Here is a 26,134-nt window from a genome sequence, read left to right on the forward strand (position 1 = left end):
ACTGTCTTTTCTGAACAATAAAGACAGTAAACTTGGGCAAAGAGCAGATATGGTGAGCAAGAAGCTAGCTCTTCTTCTGTAGTTATATTTTCACACTGACCAACACATTAACGCAAAGACAAAACCACTCATGGAACCCAACAGATCTTTCTCTTAAGTACATTCAAGCTATATGTTGATCTATACATAAGGCATAGCTAATACTGAAATGACAGGCGAATAGAGATTTTCAGCTTCTGAACTATGGACTTGGATTTAAATTTTGCTTACATTTCATTGCAAGCATCTAAGGGTTTTTTCTTCTTAATCTGGATCTTTATGCCCTCAACTTTCACACAACTCCTCAGATCACTAGGCATTAAGCTGTGTCATTAATTTTGATCAAGTCTAATTTAAAATTATTATGTAGCATTTGTAATAGTTTTGAGTGAAAAGGAAAACTAGTACTGGTGTCAGGTGGATGTTGATCGCAAAACAAAATTTCTAACACAGCTTACTGAAAGGTAAGAAGATGAGTTCAATATTACCAATGTTATAAATGCTACTAGTATTATGAATACTTAATTAAACAAATAAATATGCATATCAAAACTCTGTTCTCAGAATACCATTTTCTGTTGGCACTGTTAGCACAGCATTTAACAAACCAGTTAACTTTAAGCATTCGGTGGGATTGGACATATGAAAAAAGTGAGACAGAGACGTGATGTCTTTCATGTTACCATGACTTCATGCAAAGAAACTGCAATCCCATTTCATATACGGCCCAGGGAAAACCCGAAACTATTGCTCTACCCAGATACCCTAGCCATGTGCAAAGACTATTCTGTAGTACTTTTTTATTTCTTCCTGCAAAGATTGCCGTATTCCAGATCAGACAGCATCTGAGACAGATGGGACAAAAAACCGGCAGGAGACTCTCTAGTCTGGTAATTAGGGCAGTATTTAAATGACGGGTCAGCTGTGTTCTGGTCTCAGTGAATGCTTGATTATATGAAGTAGAATGGCACCAGGAGGAGAATTTAAGCACTGTGCATCTCTCTCCTCTTATTTTGTGGCAGGCAGGAAAACCTCTTGAGAGTTGAAAGCATAGGTATAAATCCTCTCAAGCAAGGCAAGGGATTAAGCCTGGTAATCCAACATACTTCTGTGAATGCTTTAACCACAGGCTGCTGACTAAAAGCAAGATCACAACTTCATTTTGCTGACCAAAAATTTTATCGCTCATTGCCAAAATTACTTAGCAAGTCTGCGTCTAGTTCACAAGTTGCTTCAAGACTATCAAAATCGCACTTTAAATAAAACATAATACTCTCTCTGCCTCTCTCCAGATGTCAGCAGACCCTATTCAATACCTGCCTGCACAGACTTCATGTTTGACATTGGCTATTTCATGTTACCTGTCTGCTTCAAAGTTCCTTCCTTCTAAAATCTAAGTGAGAAGTATTATCTCTATTCTACTTGTGTAAACACCTGCAGTTTCAAGACATACTTATGTAAGCGGGTCCAATAACTGGCACTGTCCATGTATTTACAATCAGATGCAGCACTTGCAAAAGATATAGAATGGCTTCATTTGATGTTATAAATCCTTGGTTACTGATTTAATAAACTGATTTTTTTCCTAAGAAAAGCAGCAAGAAGTAGTAGCTGAGAGAAAACTTTTGCCAACAAAATCTCAAGGCATACAATAGGACAGGGCCAATACAAGTTGCTCAGCAAACTATTTTCTGAAGAACAGGAATCGAGCAAAAGAAAAATAATCAATGGAGATGTACATGATGTGGTTCTCAGAGAGCTGGCCAGAGAATACCTGTAGGAATGCCCGCAGAAGCATTCTGTTCAATTGATTCCTTGTTTCTGTTCTCTAAACAAGCATTGATTTAGTTTCAGGAAGATTTTATGGTCATTGTCACCTCTAGAATGCTAAAAATACACAATAAAATCATCTTCTACCTATGAGGTATGCATATAGATACTGAAAGAGATGCAATTTACAGTACATATATCCAATAACTAGAGGCTAGTTTGTATGTGGGAAAATCAGTTATCTGCACGTTGAGCAAATACAAGAGCGAAGCCTGACACCTGTGGAAACAGGAAGGACACAGTGGGAGAAGAGAGAGATGTTTTCATTCTGCTTTGTGAGAAAAGTCCATACAAGTATTAACAACACATAAAGATCACTGTATTTGCAAGTTTTAGTTGACTCGTATCTTAAACTGACCACATCAAAGCACCAAAACTCCTGCTAAGCATACACCAAATGCCTAGTACAAAAGACATGAGTGTCTCTGGCAGTCTGTACGACATTACTATAGCAGAATGTAGGCATCTATATAAATTGCAGGTACAGCTATTTGCAGGAACGAGATATGTCTACAAAATCTGAGAACAGGGGCAAATACAAAAATACGTCTAGAGGCTTCCAGAAATAACACGTCATAATTTCTGATTTTTGCATCTTAGATGAATACTTAAACCACGGGAACACAGTTTTTAAGCACGAATGTGTCTATGCATTAATCGACCTGTGCTATGGCACTATTTGCAATACCCTCTGTAAGTTGTATTTCTCAAGTAGTTACATGCCATAGGTTATACTCCGATATTGAAAAGTATCTTGCAATGCTTATATCAGGCTGTATATCATACTTCTATCATGGCTTATATCATACTGCACCAAAGTAAGATATCTTATGCTCATACTTTAAAGTCTTAGAAATATTGTATAATAAGGGCATTATTTCCATTAGTGCATTTTGTTATTAGTCTCATGATTTTTATGGATGTTAGAAAATCAGTTACCCTTCTATTCACTCAAATTTAATCAGATAGGAAAAGTTTTAAAGCAAAATTCATTATATAGGACAGGATGTTGGCTATTTTATCTTTCTTTTATTTGTTTCCATAAACCCCAGTTAAGTAAAATACTACTATTTTACAATAACATATAAAAATAAGTTTCTTATTTAGTTTATACATGATTTATTAATATTTAGTATTTTTAATAATAATTTGTTGGCGCTTTTAGGTCTTCATATGAGATAACCTAATAAAATATAGTTTAGGTCTTCATAAAGGCTTTCTAAAGTTTGCAGTTTTCCCTTCCTTTATGCTTACAATCAAGCTGAACAGAACATGCCTCTTTGTCGGTAGCTTCCTCTCCTGCTTAGCAGTACTATTGATGATTTCTACAGAGCTGCCAGCACAGTCCTGGGAACAGTGGTTGTTGGTTAATTTGTGCAGTGGAGCACAAACATTTTTTCCATCACATGGCGCATAAACCAGCACTGCTGAGGACTAAGATGGTAGCTACAGAAGTAAAAAGTGTAGCACATTTCTTATCTCTTGGAAATAAGCCGAGACACTCAGATTTGCTCTTTTAAACAAGGTGTAACTAGGAATGCCCTGCGCTAACACATGCTTATAGTATTTTTTTCCTACATATGCAACAAACTTCATGCTAAATAGCTGGGATACAACCTCTACCTAAAATTATGGGGGTGGGGGGTGCTAGAAGTCCCAGCATGAGATACGCAAATTAGACTGATAGCAATGTTACCAGAAATATGTTGACAAGTATTAGGTGATACTGCTAACAGCGATAATGCAGCCAAGACAACAGTATTTTTTTCTTTTCAATATCACTGCTCTAGACCTCTCCCCAGCAGCTTAATACCACACCTTACTTTTCATAGCAATGCCTCTCACCACTTTCTACTTTAAGTGATGACAACGTGTCAGAACCACACTCTTCAGACACTCTGGAGCAGCGTGTGAAACCACCCAAGCTCTGAAGTTTGACATCAGTGACATTACACATATTCCTCCTTTCCGGCATTCATCAAAGTACACCATCGTCTTGCTAAACTGATCAAGGTACCTTGCTAATGAACTGACCTGATACCCCTCCATTGTTGTAACTGTTTCCCCTTACTCTTGTATTTCATTTCAGTTTTGGTCCTTTTCATTGATATTAATCCTCTGAAAATAATCACTGATTGGTGTCATGAGGCCTCTTTGGACAGCTAAGTCATCAAAACTCTTAACCAGCTTCAGAGCTCTCCATGTTTTTACCAGTGAAACACAGAGACTCATAGAATGGTTTGGGTTGGAAGGAAGCTTAAAGATCATCTAGTTCCCACCCCCCCTGCCATGTGCAGGGACACCTTCCTCTACATGAGGTTGCTCAGAGCCCCATCCAACCTGGCCTTGAACACTGCCAGGGATGGGGCAGACACAGCTTCTCTGGGCAACCTGTGCCAGTGTCTCACCACCCTCACTGTAAAGAATTTCTTCCTAATATCTAATCTAAGTCTTTCAGTTTAAAACTATTCCCTTTTGTCTTGTAACTCTGTGCCCCTGTAAAAAGTCCCTCTCCAGCTTTCTTGTAGGCCCCCTTTTGGTACTGGCAGGCTGCTATAAGGTCTCCCCAAAGCCTTCTCCAGGCTGAACAGCCCCAACTCTCTCAGCCTGTCTCCATAGTTGAGGTGCTCCCACCCCATAATCATCTTTGTGGACCTCCTCTGAGCTTGCTCCAACAGGTCCATGTCCTTCTCACATTGGGGGCCCAGAGCTGAACACAACACTGCAGGTGGGGGTCTCATGAGAGTGGAGTAGAGGGGGAGAATCCCCTCCCTCGACCTGCTGGCTATGCTTTTGATGCAGCCCAGGATTTGGTTGGCTTTCTGATCTGCAAGCACACATTGCCAGGTCATGCTGAGCTTCCCATCCACCAACACGCCAAAGTCCTTCTCCTCAGGGCTGCTCTCAATCCATTGTCCACCCAGCCTGCATTTGTGCTTGGGATTGCCCTGTACAGGACTTTGCACCCGGCCTTATTGAACTTCATGAGGTTCGCACAGGCCCACCTCTCAAACCTGTCAAGGTCCCTCTGGATGGCGTCCCTTCTCCCCAGCATGTCGACTGCACTACACAGCAACAACAACAGTGTTGTCGGTGAGGTGCTTGCTGAGGGTGCACTCAATCCCAGTGTCCACATTGCCTACAAAGATGTTAAACAGCACCAGTCCTGGTACAGACCCCTGAGGAATGCCACTCATCACTGGTCTCCACTCTTTTGAGTGTGACCACCCAGCCAATTCCTTATCCACTGAGTGATCCACCCAACAAATCCATGTCTCTGCAGTTTAGAGACAAGGATGTCACGTAGGACAATGTCAAATGCCTTGCACAAGTCCTGGTAGGTGACGTCAGTTGTTCTTCATCCACCAATGCTGTAACCTTGCCATAGAAGGCCACCAAATATGTCAGGCACAATTTGCCCTTAGTGAAGCCATGTTGGCTGTCACCAATCACCTCCTCCTCCATGTGCCTTAGAATAGTTTCCAGAAGGATCTGCACCATGATCTTGCTGGGCACAGAGACTGACTGGCCTGTAATTCCCTGCGTCTTCCTTTTTACCCTTTTTAACAACGGGGGTTTTGTTTCCCCTTTTCCAGTCAGTGGGAACTTCACTGGACGGCCACAACCTCTCAAATATGACGGATAGTGGCTTAACCACTTCATCCACCAGTTCCCTCAAGACACACAGATGCATCTCATCAGGCCCCATGGAGTTGTGCACCTTCAGGTTCCTCAGATAGTCTCAAACCTGATCTTCTCCTACAGCAGGCAGTTCATTATCCCAGTCCCCACTTTCGCCTTGTGTGACTTGGGCTGTGAGGCTGGAGCACTTGCTAGTGAAGACCAAGGCAAAAAAGTCATTGAGTACCTCAGCCTTCTCCATCTCCTGGGTAACCAGGTCTCCTGTTTCCTTCTGGAGAGGGCCCACATTTTCTCCAATCTTCCTTTTATCACCAACATACCTATAAAAGCTTTTCTTGTTGCCCTACCCAAGTTTAATTCTATCAAGGCTTTAACTTCCCTAACGTCATCCCTGGCTGCTCAGACAATTTCTCTGGATTCCTCCCAGGCTACCTGTCCTTGCTCCCACCCTCTGCAGGCTTCCTTTTTGTGTTTGAGTTTGCCCAGGAGCTCTTTGTTCATCCATGCAGGCCTCCTGGCATTTTTCATAGAATCATAGAAACATGGAATTGTTTGGGTTGGAAGGGACCTTAAAGACCACCTAGTTCCAACCACCCTGCCATGGGCAGGGACACCTTCCACTAGACCAGGTTGCTCAAAGCTCCATCCAACCTGGCCTTGAACACTTCCAGAGATAGGGCACACCAGCTTCCTCTTTGTTGCGATTTATTGCTCCTGAGCTTGGAGGAGGTGGTCCTTTAATATTAACCAGCTTTCTTGGGCCCCTCTTCCCTTTCGGGCTTTATCCCTGGAGGGGGAGTCTCTCTGAAGAATCTAAGCTGTTGTGCTGTGCATGGCCAGAGTTGCCTCAGCCGCTGTTCTTGTTTCACATTCAATTGCAATCCGGAAAGTTGAGCCTTTCATTCTTTTGTAAACCTCAGAATCAGAATTTAGTAGTGTACACCTACAGGAACAGGCTCCGCAAAAACCTACTAGAAAATACACCTTTCGTTAAAATGTGCAAGAGGCTTCCTCTTACAGGTTTGCGGGCTCACGTCTTTCTGTGGCAAAGTGGATTCACATCAGTATCTTTGGGCTTCCAGAACAGACCTCTAGCTAGCCAGGCAAGGGCCACTTAGAGTGGCAACAGCAGCACTCCCAATCCCTTCTTCATGTTAAAGCTGAGCCACTCTTGCAAAACACAGACTTACAAGACTGGATGAAGGGAACAGAGCATAAGTTTTTGTATTACACAATCATTTTATAAAATAGAGATTTCTTCAGATGAGAATAGAGATTTCTTCAGATGAGAGCCTAGTGCCCTAGCCATTATGATACTCTACGAGAAATTACATGTCCTATTTCTCCTAGTCTGTTGTGTTTGTTTTGTTTTGTTTTTAATACCAAAAGAGCCATGGTTCATCCTTAGCTTAAGAAACCAATCATGGGTACAAGCTCTACACTGTGAATCACAGGCGACACTTCTCTACCTCATTGGCACCTGGAAGCAGAATGGCATTAACAAATGCCTTGTTTCAATTTCTTACTTTGGACATTTCTTACAGATTTACAAAATGGTTGTGGTTGGAAAGGACATCTAGACGTTATCTGGTCCAACCCTTCAACTCAAGCAGAGTCACCTAGTGCTGGCTGCCCAGGACTGTGTCCAGATGGCTTTTGAATATCTCCAAGGATGGAGACTCCCCAGTCTCTCTGGGCAACCTGTGCCAGTGCTCACTCACCCTCACAGTAAATAAGTATTTCCTGATGTTCAGAGGGAAACTCCTGTGTTGCAGCTTGTCCCCACTGCCTCTGGTCCTACCACTGGACACCTCTGAGAAGATGACTCCATCCTCTTTCCACCCTTCCTTCAGGTATTTGTAGACGTTGATGACACCTCCCTGAGCTTTCTCTTCTCTAGGCTGAAGACTCTGAGCTCTCTCAGCCTTTCTTCACAGGATAGATTCCAGTCCCTTCCTTGTCTGAATGGCCCTGTGCTGGACTTTTTCCACTATGTCCACATCTCTCTCATACTAAGGAGCCCAGAAACTGGACCCAGCACTCCAAGTGTGTGGCCTCATCAGTGCTGAACAGCAAGGAAGGATTACAGAGCACACCAAGCACTGTGAATTTAATTCTAGGGGTGAGCATGCAAGGGTTCACTGTGGGTGCTGTACACGAGTAGGAGGTTACACATACCGATCCTGTGCTGAAAGGGTAGCCATTGCAATAAAAGCAGCATGTCTATTTGGTGCATCTATTCTCTCATCTTAATTAAACTTTCTGAAAAGACAAATATATTAATTCTACTTTTTGCCACAATCATTCTAAGTTTTTATTTTCTTTTTCCTGTTTTTCTCCATACTCTTTACAGGACTTTCTGAAAAGGAAATATGTATCAATGTCTAGAAGAAAGGAAGTAGCTGGAACTGACTGCAGTATAATCAGAAACAATACAGATATATAACGATTGTGATTTCCCTTTCCTAAGACACTTTTGTGAATGGAAGTCAAACACGCGCTGACCTTTTTTGCTATTGCATCACTCAGAAAACACATCTGCTGGGCTGTCTGCAATCGTCACAAAGGGGTTTTGTTATGTTTTTTAAACAAAGACAGTACAATGTACTTTTTCCTTAACCTCATCTAGAAGTGTTTTGCCTGGAAATATTCCTAATAATTCAGCATGAGGTAAATACTAAATACACAATATTTCAGACTGATAACTTTACAAAAGTTGATAGCACCATAATCGACTTCCCAACCCACAAGGTTTCAGAAACTTTACAATCTGTATCACTACCATTCCTATGTATAACAGCATTTAATGCAGTAGCTGTTCCATGATTCCACGTTCCACAAACTAGTCTTCTCACCCACATAAAATTAAGGATTATTGAGGATAATTATCCGGGTCCTTATTTCTAGGACTAACATATTAGCTGACCTGCATCCTAGTCTTTCTGTGACATTTTCACAGATTACCATGTTAGCTCACATTTAAAAGCTGAGTAGATTTTATGGTACCAGTGCTTCATTGACTCTGCTTTTAATTTATATTCAAATTAATTGAGGCTTAAGTACTTTTGAACTCATAGTTGAAAATACACAGATACTAAGGTGTCTCAATTAAACATGACTACTCTCCATAAAGGAAGAAATCTCACTGTACACCTTCAGCTCTCCCACTGATTTGGCATGTGTTCCTCAGTTTACTGAAATAGAAACCAAGATGTACAAATTACTTCAGGACAAGACTTTCTACCACCAAAGAGCACTCTGGATGCTGTCGATCTGACAAAGTTCTCTTGTGAAGAAAGTCAGAAGAGAGCACTTGATGTTTGTAAACAAGCTGGATATGTACATGCTTTGAGCTATCTGAAAACAACAGGAGAAATCAGAGTTATTTGTGTACTTAAAACTGAGAGGCAGAAGTCATGAGTCTTTGACTACACACATATAGGCACTGAGCTTCAGTGACTGAAGTGAACCACTACACTTTCAGCCCAGAGAGGAAGACACAAGGATCACAACTCTAATAGTAACCAGATTTCATGTTCACTTTTAAATCTTTCCTTAATCTCCTTTATGCTGACAGACCAAAACCCAAGTTGAAGTGCATGGCTGGAAAGTAATCCCCTCCTTAGAAGAAAAGGCAACCCTGTAGTACGGCACAAAGCTCTTCACAGGCCCAAAGCTCTTCACAGGCCGTATTCCCTCCCTACTCCCATTTTGCCGTTTGGATTCCTTTGTTTTGTAAAATAGGTCAGTGTTCATGAAAACACCCCTTCAGGGACTACTGCCTCACATGTCCACGGCAGCCAACTGTAAGGAATACAAACACTAACATGGGAGCAGCTGATTTGCACAAATTTCATGAGGCGTGGAGAACTGAAATAACACCCACAGACCAAACTGTAAGGAAAGGGACTACAAGATGAGTCAGAAAAACATGGATGTGTATCTCTCATCTCAGAGCTTCAGCGATCCTGAAAGAGACCATGGCAGGCTCTGTGAATGTCTAGCTGCACAAAACTGATGTCTTCAGAGGAAAATAAATAGAGGACACCATGATCCTTGTCAATGCAACATAACCTTCAGCTCATAATGTAATTCAGTCTGGTTAACAGCTCTGCTCTGTCCTTAACATTCTCTGCAGACAAGCAACCCATGCATCCTTTCTTACCTATACTGCTAAGGATGCCACTTGTGTTTAAGTGATCTTTTCTGGAAGAAGTGACAGCAATTGCAATCTTAAAACAGCTTAAATACACCAAACCCTTTCAGGAGACAATACTTTACTACCCACACAGGTACGTACAGAAACTGAAACAACAAAAACTATGTTATGAGACTAAGATCAAGACCTCACTCCTGTACTTCCAAGATAAAGAAAAAATTGCTCTTCAGTGATGAAGGGAACTGAAATCTAATGTCTGGCTTCAGATCAGAGATGACAGCTCCACAGGAAACCCACTGGGTTGTTGATGACAGCTGGCAAAAGGAAATGTCTTTCCCAACACTTTTTCAGATTCTTTGTTGCTTGGAAAAACAAAAACAAAAAACAAAACAAAACAAAAAAAAAAAAAGAAAAGAAAAAAAAAAAGAAGAAGAAAGTGCATCCTGTACTTTTCCCAAACTAAGTCTTTATATGATCTGACACTAGACATACAATTTGTTCCAAGATTGAAGACAGTAAGCTTGGTGCCCTCAGTTAGAGGCTGGCAGGATTTAGTAGCCGAGGTATAGTGCCATACAAATGCATCTCTACTGTTTAGAGGGCCCACCTCATTAACATATGACAATCATCGTTATGCAGCTCACACTAGTAAGGTACACCAGATCTCTGCTGGCTCTGCACTTTGCAAGGTTAGGTGTCTCTGTGCTAACATCTCGCTTAAAAACTCAAGTTTCAAACTTTGATTAAAGCCTTGCTGATTTTGAAATAAATTAACTATATATGTATGCAGTACTGCAGGGAAGCTAGTGAAACATGTACTGCAAGTACACAGGCAAGCACCTAAACCAGGTCCAGAGAAGACTGTTCTGGTTCAGAGGTATTATTTGGGACTCTCCTTTGCTCAAGTTATTTTAGCCAATTACTTAGCTAGGTGCAGAACAAGCAACTGTGATGCTAATGGGAAAAGGAGTTCTGCTGTGAAATACATGACCCACACACATAGGAAAGACTTCTCCTATCTGTACAGTAAAAATGGAGTTGTCATTTCAAATGAGACGTACAGGAATCTACCAATATGGTATTTTCGTCTTGCACAAACACCAATGTTGGGTAACTGAGTGGAATTAGCACTGTGCTGGGTAAAATACAGTATACTGCCCGTTATCACATAAACTTCTGGACTCTTTAACACTAAACACTTTAGGCTTTAAGCTAAAGGGGCACAAATCAGTTTTCATTCATATTGTATGGTAAAAGTGGGAACAGTATCAAAGTTTCTACTATCCTTCAAAAAGAGAAAACAAGTCTTTTCAGAAGTACTGAAAAGTGTAGCAACCTTAGTTCAGCAGTTTTATAGAGAATTTTCAGAAAATGTAATAGTGGAAAACTACTTCTGCCAAAATATACTGACATGCAAGTCCCTCAGGATGCTATCAAATCATATCACATTACCTTCTGCTTTTGTGTAGATCGAGATGTTTCCATTTACCAAGCCAGCAAACAAATATTGAGACATATATGTTAAACTCATAACAGTTGATTTTTCAGGAGTGAAGAAGTGTTGAAGTCGAATTTTCTTTGAGCCTTGACAACTTTTGTAAATAGAAATGCTTTAAAAAGAAGCAAAAAAAAAAGACTTGTGAAATTATGTTTTCTTTAGTTCTTATTAGAATATGCACAAATGAGATTTAGAATAAAAAGGCAGGGGGTGGGGATTTTCTCCTTCTATTCATAGGAAGAGGAATATTAAAAAGAGTATCTTGACCCTCCAAAATGTCTATGTAGACAATCCACAATTACTTAACATTGATGTATGGCAACACACTTCATACTGTCTGGAGAAACATGCATTCAACAAAGACACATAACAATTCTGCTCAAAGTCCTTATTATGAGTCTATCAAAAATTATATTGGTTAAAAAAAAATAATGGATTCAGTATTACCTTGAGAACTAGGGAAATGAGAAGAAGGAGCTCACTACCAGAGTTACACTTAAAATTCCCACCATTCCTACAGATTATTACCATAGGTATGTTAGGAATATTGAATACTTAAATCTGGAATTAATTGCACTTCACAAGCAAAAATAATCAGTACAATTAGATGTTGGAATTTTTGAAACACAGCATTTTCCTCAGAAAATTTTGTTCTGCTTCACATATACCAGGTAAATGTATTTATCTTATACCTTAAAAAAATTGCAGGTAGTTACATACTTACATCCTCACTGGTTATAACAAGATCTGTTTGCTTATTGACCTAAGTTTAAAATCTGAAACTTTGTTCTTGAATATAAATCAAGTGATGACCCAGTAAGGTCATCAATTCAATCAGAGCAAAATAATTCATGTCAATAGTAAACAGTATTATTATTTATTTGCATGACAAATCCTGCATATTGTCACAGGGTAGAAGGTTAATGGGTTCCTCATCAACACTTTGTCATTCTGAAAATTTTCCAATACCTAAAGGTTATGTTGTAACATTACAAAAGTAATATTTATATTTTTCAGACATGATTTATGATGAATTAATCCTCTTTCATCAAAGATACGCATTATTTTAATTCCGAATACTACATAGTGTATTTTAAAATCATATAGAATGTATTTTTTTCTTGATTTAGGTGGAAAGGATAAGCTGAGGTCACTGTAATATCACTTGTACACTTCTTTAAAAAGAAAACATTTTCTTGGAAGTATCTCACATGATTTTGCTATAGAATAGTAAATCTAATTAATAAATCATAGACAGTACACAAAAAATGAGAATCACCTTCCTTCTTCCATGCCAAGGCAAATAGTAGGCACATTAGAAGCTTTTGTGAGAACATTTTCAGAGTCAAGAGCCTTATTTTGGTCTTTCAGTTTCTCCTCCTCTGGTATGTAGACCATGCAGAGAATCCGTGATTCCACATTGAAGCACTCAATAACCTTGGGGCTGGTGCTTTGAAATGAGACTATTGCAATCTGGCCCATCTGATTAGTACAACTACCAATCTGAATCGAAAAAAGGAAAGAAAAAAAAAAGACCAAGACTTGATACCTGTCTCCAGGAAGATAAGCATTAACAAGAAGGAATGACTGGAATGTTAATTGAAGAGTGTATTGCAAGTTATATGCATGAATATGATTTTTCATGCATTAAGACATAAACAGGATAATAATTCAGCATAGACAGATTTCAAAGCATTATATACACAAAGTTCCCTTGTATAGTCACAGAAACAGGGTTTTTTTGAAAGGAGGAATATTATAACCTATTCTGATGTCTGATTCATACGCATATACATAATGTAATGGAATCACAATAAGAACCTGTGTAATGTATTATTTTAATAACCAGTATTTTAAGTTATATCAGATTTTCTTGAAACAGATAATGTATCTGAGGCCTGTCCTTTGCACAGTAACAGATCTACAGATAAATGCTTTGTCCTAAGAGAAAGAGGGATTATTAATATAATCCCTTTTGTAAACTCACTGATTCAGGATCCTAAACAGCAGATACGGGATCCTAAGGGCAAATGAAGCTGGTGAAAGGTCTGGAGGACGAGTCTTATGAGAAGCAGCTCAGGGAACTGGAGTTATTTAGTCTGAAAAGATGGAGACTCACAGGGGACCTTATTGCTCTCTACAACTACCTGAAAGGAGGACGTAGGCAGGTGGGGGTAAGCCTTTTCTCTCAAGTAGCAAGTGACAGGACAACAGGAAACAGCCTGAAGTTGCACCAGGGGAGGTTTAGACTGGATATTAGGAAAAATTTCTGCACAGAAAGGGTGGTCAAGCATTGGAACAGGCTTCCCAGGGAGGTTGTGGAATCTCCATCCCTGGAAGTGTTCAAAAAACATGTACATGTGGTGCTTCGGGACATGGTTTAGTGGTGGACTTGGCAGTCTTGGGTTAACAGTTGGAGTTTATGATCTTAAAGGTCTTTACCAATTGAAATGGTTCTGTAATTCAATAAACTTCCCCCTGACCCAGAACTAAGTATCATCAATATGTCCACAAATCTGTATATTTTAGGGATCTGGGAAGAGTACAAATTAAAAAAATAAAATCTGCCCAAGCAGCAGTTTTTTTATAAAGTAACTCTTTATGTTTATATGAAATGAAAAATCATAGCAAAGAGAAAGAAAGGACATCTTGTGGCAGTAGAAAGATTTTATTGGCATGTATTTGTGACAACTGCTTACGAACAGTGAAGACAGAAAGAAATTATACAGGTCACCTTGCAAAAGTTCACTGACAAAAACCCATTTCTAACTTCTACTTTTAATTCACAAGGGTTTCCTTAAATTTTTAGTATTGTAGTAACACGAAAAGATACTGAAATCATAAGTATTTTTTTTTAAAAAAAGTATTGGCTATCTCCCTTTTCTGGAATATCTGCATATTTGCAGTCATAACAATATGCCAGAATAGAGGTTTTTTTCCTATGTACAACACTTAAACAGATTATTTATGGCTAAAACATTTTTAAAATTTGAAAACAGACAACAGGAAAGTGTGAGCTCATATGGCTTTTAGCAGCCCTTCTTACAAATTAGCACATAACTTGCTTCTGAATGTGCTCAGCACTTTGGAATTCATTTTGTGCCACATTAACAAATAACCCACACATAAGTGACACCCTACAGAGAACAGCAGGATCACATGGACAAAATTACTGGCTGTCCTTTATAAAAGGCCATCTTAAAACAAAGAAACAAAAAAAAAAAGAGAGAGGAAAAAAATTCTCAAAATTTATTTCAGCTCCATATGTTGCTAAGAGTCACAAAAAACGATGCAGAGAAACAGAAGACAAACCCCTTTTTAGCTTTTAAAGATTACACTTACCCAAAGAAAACCATGTTCCGTGGCACAGGAATCTGACTCCATTTCTCCAGAGAGGTACAGTTCAGGATTATAAGCAGCACATTCAACCTGCAAACAAAGGAAAAGAGAGCTGTTACCACATTAACAAGGTATGCCTGTTTCTGCATAATTTAGTCTGTAATTAATGAAAACGTTTAAGGACATCAAAGAATCACAAAAGGCAAGAAGTCAGTTTAGTCTGTCCAGCTTCCCGTGGGCAGGGTCAGCTGCATGTGTGTTGTTCCCAACGTGTTCCTGATCTACTATTACAGACTTGAAAAGCCAAAACCCACAAATTCTCTAGCTGATCTGTTCAAATGCTTCATGACCTTTATTAAGTTTTTCCAAATACTCAACCTAACATCGTCCTTGCTGTAATCATTAGTGTTACTTCTCATTCAGCCACCAAGTACTTCCCTTCTGCAGCGTCCTTTTACATATAAGGCCGATTTATGTCATGACTCTGAGTCTTCTCTTAATTAGGCTAAATTTTCATTATAATTTAATTAATTCTATTTTAAAAATTTTAAAATAATTAATTTTCTTATTCTTGTTTTTAAAATTTGTGATTATCACAACTTATCCAACTGGCATCTCTCCAGCAGATATCTAAGGTTTGCATATTTTAGAGTGCACAACTTTGCTACCCAAACATGTTGTTTATTCTAGCAGAGCCGTTAGTACCACTACACCATGATTACCTCTTCTGAAATCTGTTTGTACACATCCCATTGATTATTTTGCTCTTTTAACAATATTACATTCTTAGCCTATCCTTAGCTTGCTAGTCTATTAAGAACTACTTTTACAGACCCTCTACTCAGCCACCTCCTCAATCTTGTGATTGTGAAGCTTGTAAACCTCCAGCTTGTGAAGCACTTTATTTCTGCCCAAGCATACCATGTGTCTGTCCTATTGACTGTCGTGCCTTTTTTCTCCCCCTCAAATTATTTCTCCTTTACTCATTTTGAATTCTAATGCTATCATCCATAGTAATCCTACTCCCTCCCGACTTCATGTCATCATGTTACTATCAGTAGCTTAATAACAATACTCATGATTTTATCATGCAGGTCATTTAAGAAAATCCTGAAAGATAAATACAGATCTTGAGACTGGTGTAAGTCCACTCCAACTCTGAATATCATTCAAGCACCAAGGCTCTGAAAACGGGCATTTTTATGAGCAGTCATGGATTTCTATTTTCCCTATTTCCCCTAATATCCATGGCAGAGTTACCTACAGCTTATGTAAACACTTTAAAATATACACAAGCAATTCATAACTTTGTAGAGAATAAAAAGGTTTCTGATGAAGTGTGATACTACATTTTTAGACAAGATTCTCTATAATTCACACTAATGTTCTCACCTCAGACATCAACGTCATTGTGATTATATTGCAGTACTAGAGATAGTGTGGTTAGTATTAACCTAGACAACTTCACCATAACTTGGCAACATCACCTCCCAACAGTGAATAATTAAAATAAAAAGCAACAAACAAGCAGACATAAGTTAGAGTTCTAAATTCCCAGTTTATTTAATTTTCAAGAGTGCAAAGAATTTCCCAAATCTCCCTGAAGTCAGCAGACATCACCAAGTGATTAGCAGTAGTAAAAATGATGCCATGTATTCAACCAAAGCAGTCTTCTATAAGGATAAAATATGGAAACTGACAGATGATAGAAAGGAAAAAGAAAAAATAAAAGCTATCCATGTCAGTCTAAGCATGTCTCATTTAGCACATGCTGAAGCTATCTACTCGTAGTGGTGATTTACAGTAGCTGTGACAGCTAAACACATCACTAGCGAATGAAAAGACAGCCTGCATGCTGGGTATTTTTCAGGCTGCTTGTTATACCTCTATGTTACTTCGCATCTTAGTCAAAACCAATGATGTTTTTCCATAGTTAAACCCTGGTAGTTTTGCTCTCAATCTTGACAGAAGGTATTTACCTGGAGCGTAACCTTGCTCTGACGGGAGGAGTCGTTACAGGCTCCCTAACACCACCGAACAGCCCAGGCAGCACGCAGCAAGATAACAAGCAGGATCAGCCAAGCAAAGGGTCTCGTCCCACCACAAGCTGCGAGCTGACACCCAAACTGCAGCTGAGGCTGCAGAAAATCACCAATAATGCTTAGATGGTCTTTTCTAGTAATATCAAGGACTTAGGAGCATCAGGCATGACAGCTGGGCTCACACCCACATTGTTTTTAGGAGCTGCAAAACTGGCAAAGCTGACCCAGAGCTCAGGCAAATACTGCCACGTGCTGTATTCTCCTGAGGTGACCAAGGCAAAGACCACGACCCAGCTGTAGGGGCAACAGACTTTCCTTTCAAAACAAGTGGAACCTGTTGTAACTTGATTACAGGAACTGAGCCTGGACCTTCAAGGCTCCTGGCATGGACCTACAGGACTTACAAATGCATACATAGGCTCTAAGGAAACATAAACATTTTAGGTTTCTGCAAAAAACTAGGTTAATTTGGTTATTTCACTAGTGGTGACTTTAGCAAGTATTCAACACAGGGAAAACTGGCTGTTTAATATGACTACAGTTGTATAGCAGACTGGAGACTTTCAGTAGAATTTGGTTGCTGTAAACCACAGCTCTGCCCTGAAAACCAGTATCAGGAATGGCTTGATTTAATACCACTACACATTTCATATGCAGTTCCAGCTTGCAATTCTTTTCCCCTAACATTTAGGCCTCTATGCTCATACGTGAAGTGAAGCTTACAGCTGAACTTCCCTCCTGTGCAGGCTGTCCTAGCAATGAGGATCTGCAGACTTACTGCTTTAAGCAGTACCCATGCAATGTTGTTAATTTAACATTGTGATTCTGGCCATACACATCCAATTTTATTTCCATTAGTGTTTTTGCACAAGCATAACTGACTGATGGTCAATAAGAAATCCTGTCGATAGGAAAAAATAATATCCAGCACCCTTCCTTTCCATCTGTTGGTCTGGACATGCTGTACTTATTTTCATCATTAAAGCCAGTGGTCAATATGACTTCAAACTGACACATTACATTAGGAAAAGAACCATTCAATTTATTTCTGTATGATTGTTCAGGACAGAACTACATTTTATATCAGATCTCGTTTTATATCAGATATCGTTTTATATAAATGAATTTTTAAAATTATAACAGTCGCACTCTGTGCAGTAATGAAAATTGGAAATTTGAGGATAATTCTACATAGTTACACCAGTACAGGACAGCTATCGTGGAGATCAGATTCCTGCACTTTGTAAGCTGCAGGTTATACTTTGGAGCCTCAAACAAACACTTGGAGACTTCAAGACCAGTTCAAAATTCCCAGCAGTTTCCAACAAGTGATGAGTTTACATCTGAAAGCAAATGTCATACTATATAAAAGCAAATACTGTGTTCCTTAGTGCCTCAAAAATTGCAGTATTACGCCTTCCTGTGACCCTCTTGGACCTGCCATTGTTACTGGTCTTACACCAAGGTAGTAACTCAAGAGAACTAATAGATGTATTTACACTACGGTATTCATTAGCATTTATATCACACAAGAAAGACATTGTAATCCCATATAAAAATTCTGTTCACCTTAAACTCCTGTTGCTTGGCCATCATCACTGGCATGTGTCTAACAAGGAGAGGATGTTTCTCTTTTTTTATTTGATTCCCATCATCTTCCACACAGAACCAACCTAACAAGTTATCCTCCGCTGTAATGAAAAGAACAAACATCCCACAATACTTTCACTGAATAATAACTTACACCTCTCTACAGGAATAGAAATTAATTCTATTAGGATATGAGCAATAGATTACACAGATACTGATAATGTAAAAAAAGAACACCTTACACTAGCAAAATGTTAAGGGTGTTCTTTTGATGATCTTGCCAGTAAGTCATTAAAAGAGGAAAAGCACATCAAACCTCTCTTCAGACTCCAGGAAATCTGTTTTACAAACAGCATTTCTCTGCCTGTATAAGTGACATCGCTACCAACTACTACTTATCATAATTATAAGGATGCTCCTCCCGGAATGATGGAGACATCTATTCTCTCGTCTTTTGTTTTTGTTATTTTGTCTGTCTTCAGTGAGAAACCATAAAAAGCACTGCATTTTGAGGGTGTGCTGGTGAAACTGGCTTTCTAGCAAGTGTATATAGTCAATGTTTCCCAACTTAGGCCTTCAAAATCCCAGGTATCTTTGGAAATCTATACCCCTTTGCAAACTCAGGATATTAATAACATCACAGGACAGCACATTTTTTAGTCCTCCCACTTAGATCAGATTTGTTTGTGATAATCCCTTCAGTGAAGACTACAGACTTATGTTTAAAACAACCAAACACCACCACCCCAAAAAAATAATGATTTAGTTTTACACATTTAACCGTAGAAATATTGCTTTATATTAAAACTACACCCATAAGTTTATTTCAGGCTCAGAAAGCTAAACAAATGAACCCAACGGCTTTACTGGTATTTCCTAGCTAAAATGATTCTGACCTAAAACTGAGAAAGTTCAAAGTTTAAAAAGTTCATCAGATCTGAAGAGCTAAGTTTATAATTGAATAACTTCCTCACCTGTCTGTCCTGTAGTGTATCTCATTCTTGTTGATTTAGACATAACAATTAGTAATGATTATCACAGTTTTCATTAAAATACTGTGGAAATTATATTCCTTCATAATGAAACCTCCATCCTATCCATAACGTCAGTACTCTGAAGCAATACACAATCACTGCTATTTACTGTACTGCAATTTTAATATCTGCAAGTAGATTTTTCACAAAATAACAATTTTCTGAAATATAGAAATAAATGCATTACACGTTGGAGAGCTATCTTAATGTGATAGGAAATGTAAATAACTAAAAATTACCAAGGGCCAGTTTAGCCATTTGTAAATTGTTGATCCAAGATTGTTTGATAGCAGGGGTAAATGTATTGAACACAGCTGTAAAGAAAGTGGGCCGTCCAGACCTGCAAGATAAAAAAAAAAAAAAAAAAAAAAAAAAGTGCCACTCTAAATGCATTGAGTATGACATACAGTCAAGGCCAGAAATGTTGAGCAAGATGAAATTTCATTATTTTCTAATAATTAGACAAAGACACAGCTCCAGTATAAGCATGCAGGTTATGATATGCTGTACTCCCGTCTTCCTACACTTTACATGAAACGGTATGAGAACATCCTCCTTGGCGAAGGAATGTAACAGTGCCTGTTCCCTGTTAGCTGTCACTGCCACGGTTCCACTCTTGCTTCTTGCATCTGGAACACAGGGTTGAGGAATGGGAGAAAAACTACAACGCTACCCTGGAACATGCAAGTTCCCAACACTGTGGCATGACAACAGAAGTCAGAGGCTAACTGAAGAGGCAGAAGAGAGGAAGAGCTACAGATTCCCAAATCCTCCCTGGTACATCTATGCCTAATACAAAAACCCATTTAGAAAGTTTTGTAATCAAGAATACTACTGACTTGTCCTGTTTTCCTGGGAGTTGCAGCTGAATTCTACAGCGATCTGCCGCTCTGATTTCATCTTCTTTTTTCAAAATCAGTTTTTGTAAACCTGAGGTCCAGTCATGGGCTACAGATTGGTTTAAGTTCTGAAAAATTAAAAAAGCTAAGATTCAATGCCAGTTTACTGGCCTATTTCCAACAGGATAACTAAGGTGATCTCTGTATGTAACAAGTAATTCCTGGCACCTGGGCCTCATTTAGGTTGCATTTTCATCACAGATAATTTAGCCATATTTGTAAACATGTTTCAAAAATATCTCTAAAAAATTTGCTAACATTTTATCTGCTAATTTAATCTCACATTGCTTAGTTTGATGAGATACCAACAACATTCCCAAGTGTTTGTCAGATGAAGAAATTTAAATTTGCATCAGGTGTATGCACAAGCCTTTCATTTTATTTCAATGAGTAGTTACACAGAACCCACAAAATCTGTTTCTAAAGAAAATTTCATTAAAATGTCTAGAAATTATACTGCCAATTTAGTTTTGTTCAAATCTTTGAGCCAAAATGTTTACAGAGCCATTATGAAAGCTGTCTGTGTGGTTGGAATCTGTTTAAGTAGGATGCTGAAACAATAGCCCTCTGCAAGCAGAGTGTTCAGAGTAGGTAAAAGCACACCTAATAAAGCATCAATAGTAACAAGTATCCATACACAAAAGTACACTGATTTTCCACGGTCAGAATTTTATAAAATTTGGATTCTTTTTCAAAAATAGAGAAGCTGACCTCATTCCCCAACTAAACTGTTCTATCTTATACATCTCTACCTCGAAATACTGACCAAATTTTAAGTATTTAAAACATACTTGGCTCTGACTGGCAGCACAGGCAAAAAGGGTTTTTGTATATGTTAATGGCTGAATATCTTTGGGTATCTGTACTATACATATTCCAAATAATGCAGCTGAAATTGACCTTCAAACACTTGTGAAATTTTGTCCAAAAGTAGTTTCCATAAACTTCTTTCACAGTATGTATTTTCACAAAACTTTATGTTTTATTTAATGCCCTTGACTATGAAGGCAAGATTTCCCAAGAGAAACTCAGCTTTCATATATGTATTCACACACACACATAAAACATTTACAGCCTATGCTGGCAGGTAGGAGTTAAAAATTGTGCCTACATGTACATAAAGCATATAAAACCAAAGGCAAAAAAGCAATTTTTAAAAGTCTTAAGACTGCAAGAGAACTCATTCTGAAATTCAGTGTTAAAAGTACTATATCTGTCAGCCAGAATATAAGCTAAATAAAAGGGATGTGAACAAAGCCAAAGCAAATTACTTTCAAAATTCCTCTGAAAATCCTTCCATGTTTTTGTAATTTGCACTCAGTTTTATGTACAGTTCCCACTGAAAGCCAGGATTATGAGCTTGGATGGGCATCAAGATCTTCCTGCAAACAACCATCCTCCTATTGCCTTGCCTAACTGCAAGAATCTGATTTCTTAAGATCAAAATGTAATTTTTTTTCCCATATAACTACTGAGCAAATGTGGACACTTGTAGTATCTACCTATGCTTAAAAACAAGATTAGAAATATAACTGTAATCTACTTATAATGCTAAACAGTTAACAGTAAATTAGTTGGCAGAGGTAAAAAATACTACAGTCTTTACAGAGAGAGCTGAAGAATGTCTTGCACAGATCCTAGGGAGAGACAATTACGTTACTTTACAGCAGGAACATATCTGAAAAATAAATCCAGCTTTGTTTATTACCTGATAGTTTCCTTTAAGGCTGCCTATTAATTGACTAATTTGACCAACTACATTCAAGTCATGTAAAAGGTTCTGCAGATCATGGTACAGTTGCCCTGGTCCCATATAGAGCTTATCTAAAATGAAAAAAAACCATAAGGTTATATATAATAAAAAGACGTCATTCTCAGTTGAAGGAGAACAGCATGACAAAGATAATAATTTTAACACATATCGCTATTTCTTAACACTATGAAAATGAAGCTTATTAAAATTGGTGACTCTCTCTCTAGATTGTAAAAACAACTAATGCACCAATGTGCAGCTAAGGTCTTCATTACTTTTGAAAGTCAGAGTGGTTTTGTTTACACATATCAATATTTCAGCTTGCTGCTCCAGGTGCTTTTAATGTCCCTCCAGACAGGTAACAGTGAAACGCATCCCAGAAAATTACAGGTAGTAGTATATTATCACGTATTAGCTTTGCATGTACGGGCGTTACCAGAGGCATTTCCTCTTAGCTCACCGTATCACTGCCATTTATAGTTACAGTTAAGATTCGACTTTGTTCATCTACTATGATGAAGAGCATTAGGTGTACTTTCAACAAGCAAGCACTAGAACTGTGACAAATATCAAAGCTTCACTGGCCCCAAAAGTCTCTCGCTGACTTGGAAGTTTTGTTTAGCACAAAGCAGCAGACTTGCTGTTAGTTTGAAAACCTTTCCTGAAGGTTGCTTTTGGTCATATGACAAAGCCAAAAAACGTATTTGTAGCCTTCACTATGGTGGTTTAAAACTCAAAATTAATTTAATTGATCGCAAGTTGGTTCTGGATCGTATATTCACATCCTTACTCTAATACGAGCCTGCAATTTCACTGAACCACTTGGCATTTTATTGCACTCATGGTTAAGTGAAAAAAGGATCCGCACTTATATCAGCAACAAATCTTAACATCATCAGAAGTATTTGCCCTAACCATAAATAAGTACATATGTTTATAAGATAACACTAACTCAGAAAAGGATTAGTAGGATTAGCTGTCTATTTAAATGCACAAAGCTCGCAGAACCCTACTAATACACTCTCACTCCCAGACATGGTGTTAGGAGCGGGACGGCTATGTAATTCTTGAGGAAACAACACCCCCACTTTCCCCTAAAAAAACCCCACCCTGACACAAAGTCAGCATGTTTCCCTTTAGCTGAATGACAGGAACTGGGCTGGATTATCTTTGCAGGAAATCCCTGCAGTTTATTTAGCTCACACAGTGTAGAATCCAAACTACAGATCCTTCATGCCTTACCCCAACTCTGGAAGCTAGTTTGCAGGCAGAAAACTTCCCTGAAGCAGAAGGATTTCACCCCTGTGTTGGCAAGAGCACGATCTAAAGATAATGCCAGCTACCCGCTGTGGAGACAGATCAGGACCAGGGACACAAGCTGTGCCACATGGTCTGGCTGCCAGGGCACGTTGGTGCTGGACGCAGCTGCCAGCTAAGACACCGCAAGCACCTCTATTCCCTGAGCCTGCTACAGGGACCGGTGTATAAACCAAAATGCAACAAACCAAACACAAAGCTATCAAAATAGCATAAGGCAGAATAAACGTGAAAAATAAACATGCACAAGACAATTCTTGAAGCATTAATATATTCTCAGTTGTGTATTTAACTGTATTTTCTAAAGATATTTTCCTGGTTGGATGCATCATACAGATCAAAGCCATCACTGGATGATAGTTTTTTTTTAACGCAATTCACTATGTTAAGCTAGAGGTCTGCCTTAAACCTTGAAAAGTATAAAAATTCAAGGCTCAAGGAATATGTTAAGAGTTACTTTATATCTGAATACTCCACTGCACGAAAATGCAACGCATATCTGAGATATTACACATTCCCATGGAATTTCAAATTATTCTCTTGCCTTTAAATCCTCTGGTAAATTGAATCAATGAAAAGATCTCTGTGTATTGCCCTCGAGCACTAAACAAGGGAATGACTGCACTTACTACTATTTACCCAGCCAAATAATAGATGCAACTTTCATCCACCCTTCTTTGCCCATTCTGAATGTTAATTAAAAGAATAATCTAGCCTTTCTTACCCTTGAAAACAAATCAGTCCAGAAGAAAAACTCATTACATTTATTGTACACAATGAAAAGAAATTACTGCAAAGTAGACCTAAGAGGAAGAATTTTGAGATTATGGTCAGTAGAGTATGTCTGCAGATCTGTTTAAAAAATGAAATAATTTTCTGGAAATGCAGACTACATACTTTCACTAAGCTGCTTTTTCACTTTCTTCAAACCAAATAAATGAATTCATAGTCTATTCATTTACCTATCGTTATAATCTCCACTACTAAACAAACCAAACTGGTGCACTCAAAACCATATTACAAATATTTCTGAAATTTATCTTTGTGGATTTGAACCGAGAGAAAATTTACAACTACCAGGCTGTGAAAAGCTGAAAGGTTGTCAGGATTCCCTTGTATACAATTGGTATTTTCACTCAAGTGAGTTACATTATTTTAAAGTTTTAAAAACCAAGATCACTCTTGGCAGCTTCGTAAAGACAGAGTTACCCAGATATTTCCAATTATATTACTGAAAGCAGGCTGGAGAATGGACACTAACCTGCAACATATAACAGCCAGAGTTCAGGCAGCTCTTAAATGCTGCAAGACTTTATGCCAATTTTCAACTGAAGCCATAAAGAAAGCTTTAATTACTTACACAGACAGACTTGCCCTGTGCAATATATACATCCACTGTGCCTGGAAAGAGCTGTCCTCTACAATCTCCTTCCTGAAGCTTAAAATGCTCTTACAAATATCCTTGTTCCAGCCTTGAGAATAAGGCATAGATCTTGAATTTCATTCAGTAATTGTCACCTGAGTCTATTTTGTCTGCACCATGCATATTTTATAAGCTTTTAATAAGTCAAGATAAAAAGGATGCAATAAGTGTGTCAAATCAAATAAACTAACCTTGCATCTGAAATTCTGTCACACAGAAAAAACAGATGGAATTAATTTGAGGCTCATTCATTGAAGACCACATACTCAGCACAGGATAGGAAGTCAAAAAGCAAATCAACAACTAATTTAAGAGAGCCTGCTTCTATCCTCTGATGTTCAAGAAAAGACAAATGGCTAAATTAAGAAGATATCTGAATAGTCAATCAATGACTAGATCAACAGCCACATCTAATATCATTCCTTTGTGGAGAACCTTAGTGGGCACAAACTAGAACACCAAAAATTAATAGATCAGCAATGATGGACTCATCAGAAGAGAGTTCTTTGAGAACTGACCACAAGTTACAGCAACTTCCTCTCTGGACTAGGTCCTGTAAGGGTTACCTAAATGTCTTTTCAAGTAGGATTAGCTTCTTGGTAGTTAACAAAATGCTGACTACCAGGTGATCTGGTTAAGAATTGTCTGACAAGGGTTTTTCCTGGGTGAAGGAGGTCAAGGGGCACTCTAATCTGTTCATCAGCCAAAGACTGGCTGCTTCAGCCCACACATGTTACCTGACCATTGGACTACTGGCTATTTTGGGGTGGGTGTTCACTCTTTCTTTTTTCCATAGAGAGCACTGAAAAACTCTTGGCTTCACTCCAAAGCAGATACGTGGTTGGTTTCTTTTTGTACTTTGAAATGTTTCACAAATGATAAAGTCATTTCCTTCCCATTTCTAAGCCAGACTTGCTAATTATCAAGCTCCAAAACAACTTATTTTTCCAAAGTGAAAAAAAAAACCCTTCCTGAGTTTAGAGAAGATTCTATCCAGCTCTACACATTCTACATGTTACGGAGGGATGGTGTGCCTGGGCAGGAGAGAAGGCAGTGTGCTGTGCTGTAACTGACAACCACATACATAGCTTCAGAGGCAATGCTTTTTGCATTCCACCTACAGATCAAGGGTGAAATCTTGGCCGCATCTAAGCTAGCAGGATTTTTTTTTCATCAATTCCTTTGTTGCTAAGATTTTACCAGAGGAATCTGTGCCTCCCTGCAACAGGAAAGTTTACTGCCAACGACCAGTAATTCATGCAGAACACCCAACTCATTCCTCAGCATTATTATGAGATATATTCAAGGTTAAAAAAGAAAACGAAACTGCCACTTGCTTTAGAGGGAGGAAGGAGGGTAAAGCTTAAATTGATTTTTGTTGCTAAGTAAAATTAGGATGGGAAGATTCTGCTTTTTATAACAATTGCTCTTTAGTCAAGATATATTTAAGTATAACACTAATAACACTTAATTTACCTGCTTATTTCCCAGTGTCACTCTCAGCACTACACCTTTAAATTCACCAGTTTTGCCTGGTTTGAAATAATTCTTATAATTGAAACAGAAGCA

General features: G+C 38.5%; 1 protein-coding gene across 4 annotated transcripts in view; it reads right to left on the reverse strand.

Moving 5' to 3' along the window:
- Positions 1-26,134, reverse strand: part of ARHGEF10 (Rho guanine nucleotide exchange factor 10) — a 116,198-nt gene that overhangs the window by 19,958 nt on the left and 70,106 nt on the right. For all 4 annotated transcript variants that reach the window (XM_040598489.1, XM_040598490.1, XM_040598492.1 and 1 more), the window contains 7 exons: positions 21,781-21,896; positions 20,013-20,140; positions 19,413-19,513; positions 18,119-18,240; positions 14,511-14,597; positions 12,448-12,671; positions 11,123-11,280 (listed from right to left, as the gene is read on the reverse strand). In XM_040598489.1, the coding sequence (XP_040454423.1) occupies positions 11,123-11,280; positions 12,448-12,671; positions 14,511-14,597; positions 18,119-18,240; positions 19,413-19,513; positions 20,013-20,140; positions 21,781-21,896 (936 nt within the window). The remainder of the gene's footprint in view (positions 1-11,122; positions 11,281-12,447; positions 12,672-14,510; positions 14,598-18,118; positions 18,241-19,412; positions 19,514-20,012; positions 20,141-21,780; positions 21,897-26,134) is intronic.

Source organism: Falco naumanni, chromosome 6 (genome assembly GCF_017639655.2).
Source record: "Falco naumanni isolate bFalNau1 chromosome 6, bFalNau1.pat, whole genome shotgun sequence".
NCBI classification, from domain to species: domain Eukaryota; kingdom Metazoa; phylum Chordata; class Aves; order Falconiformes; family Falconidae; genus Falco; species Falco naumanni.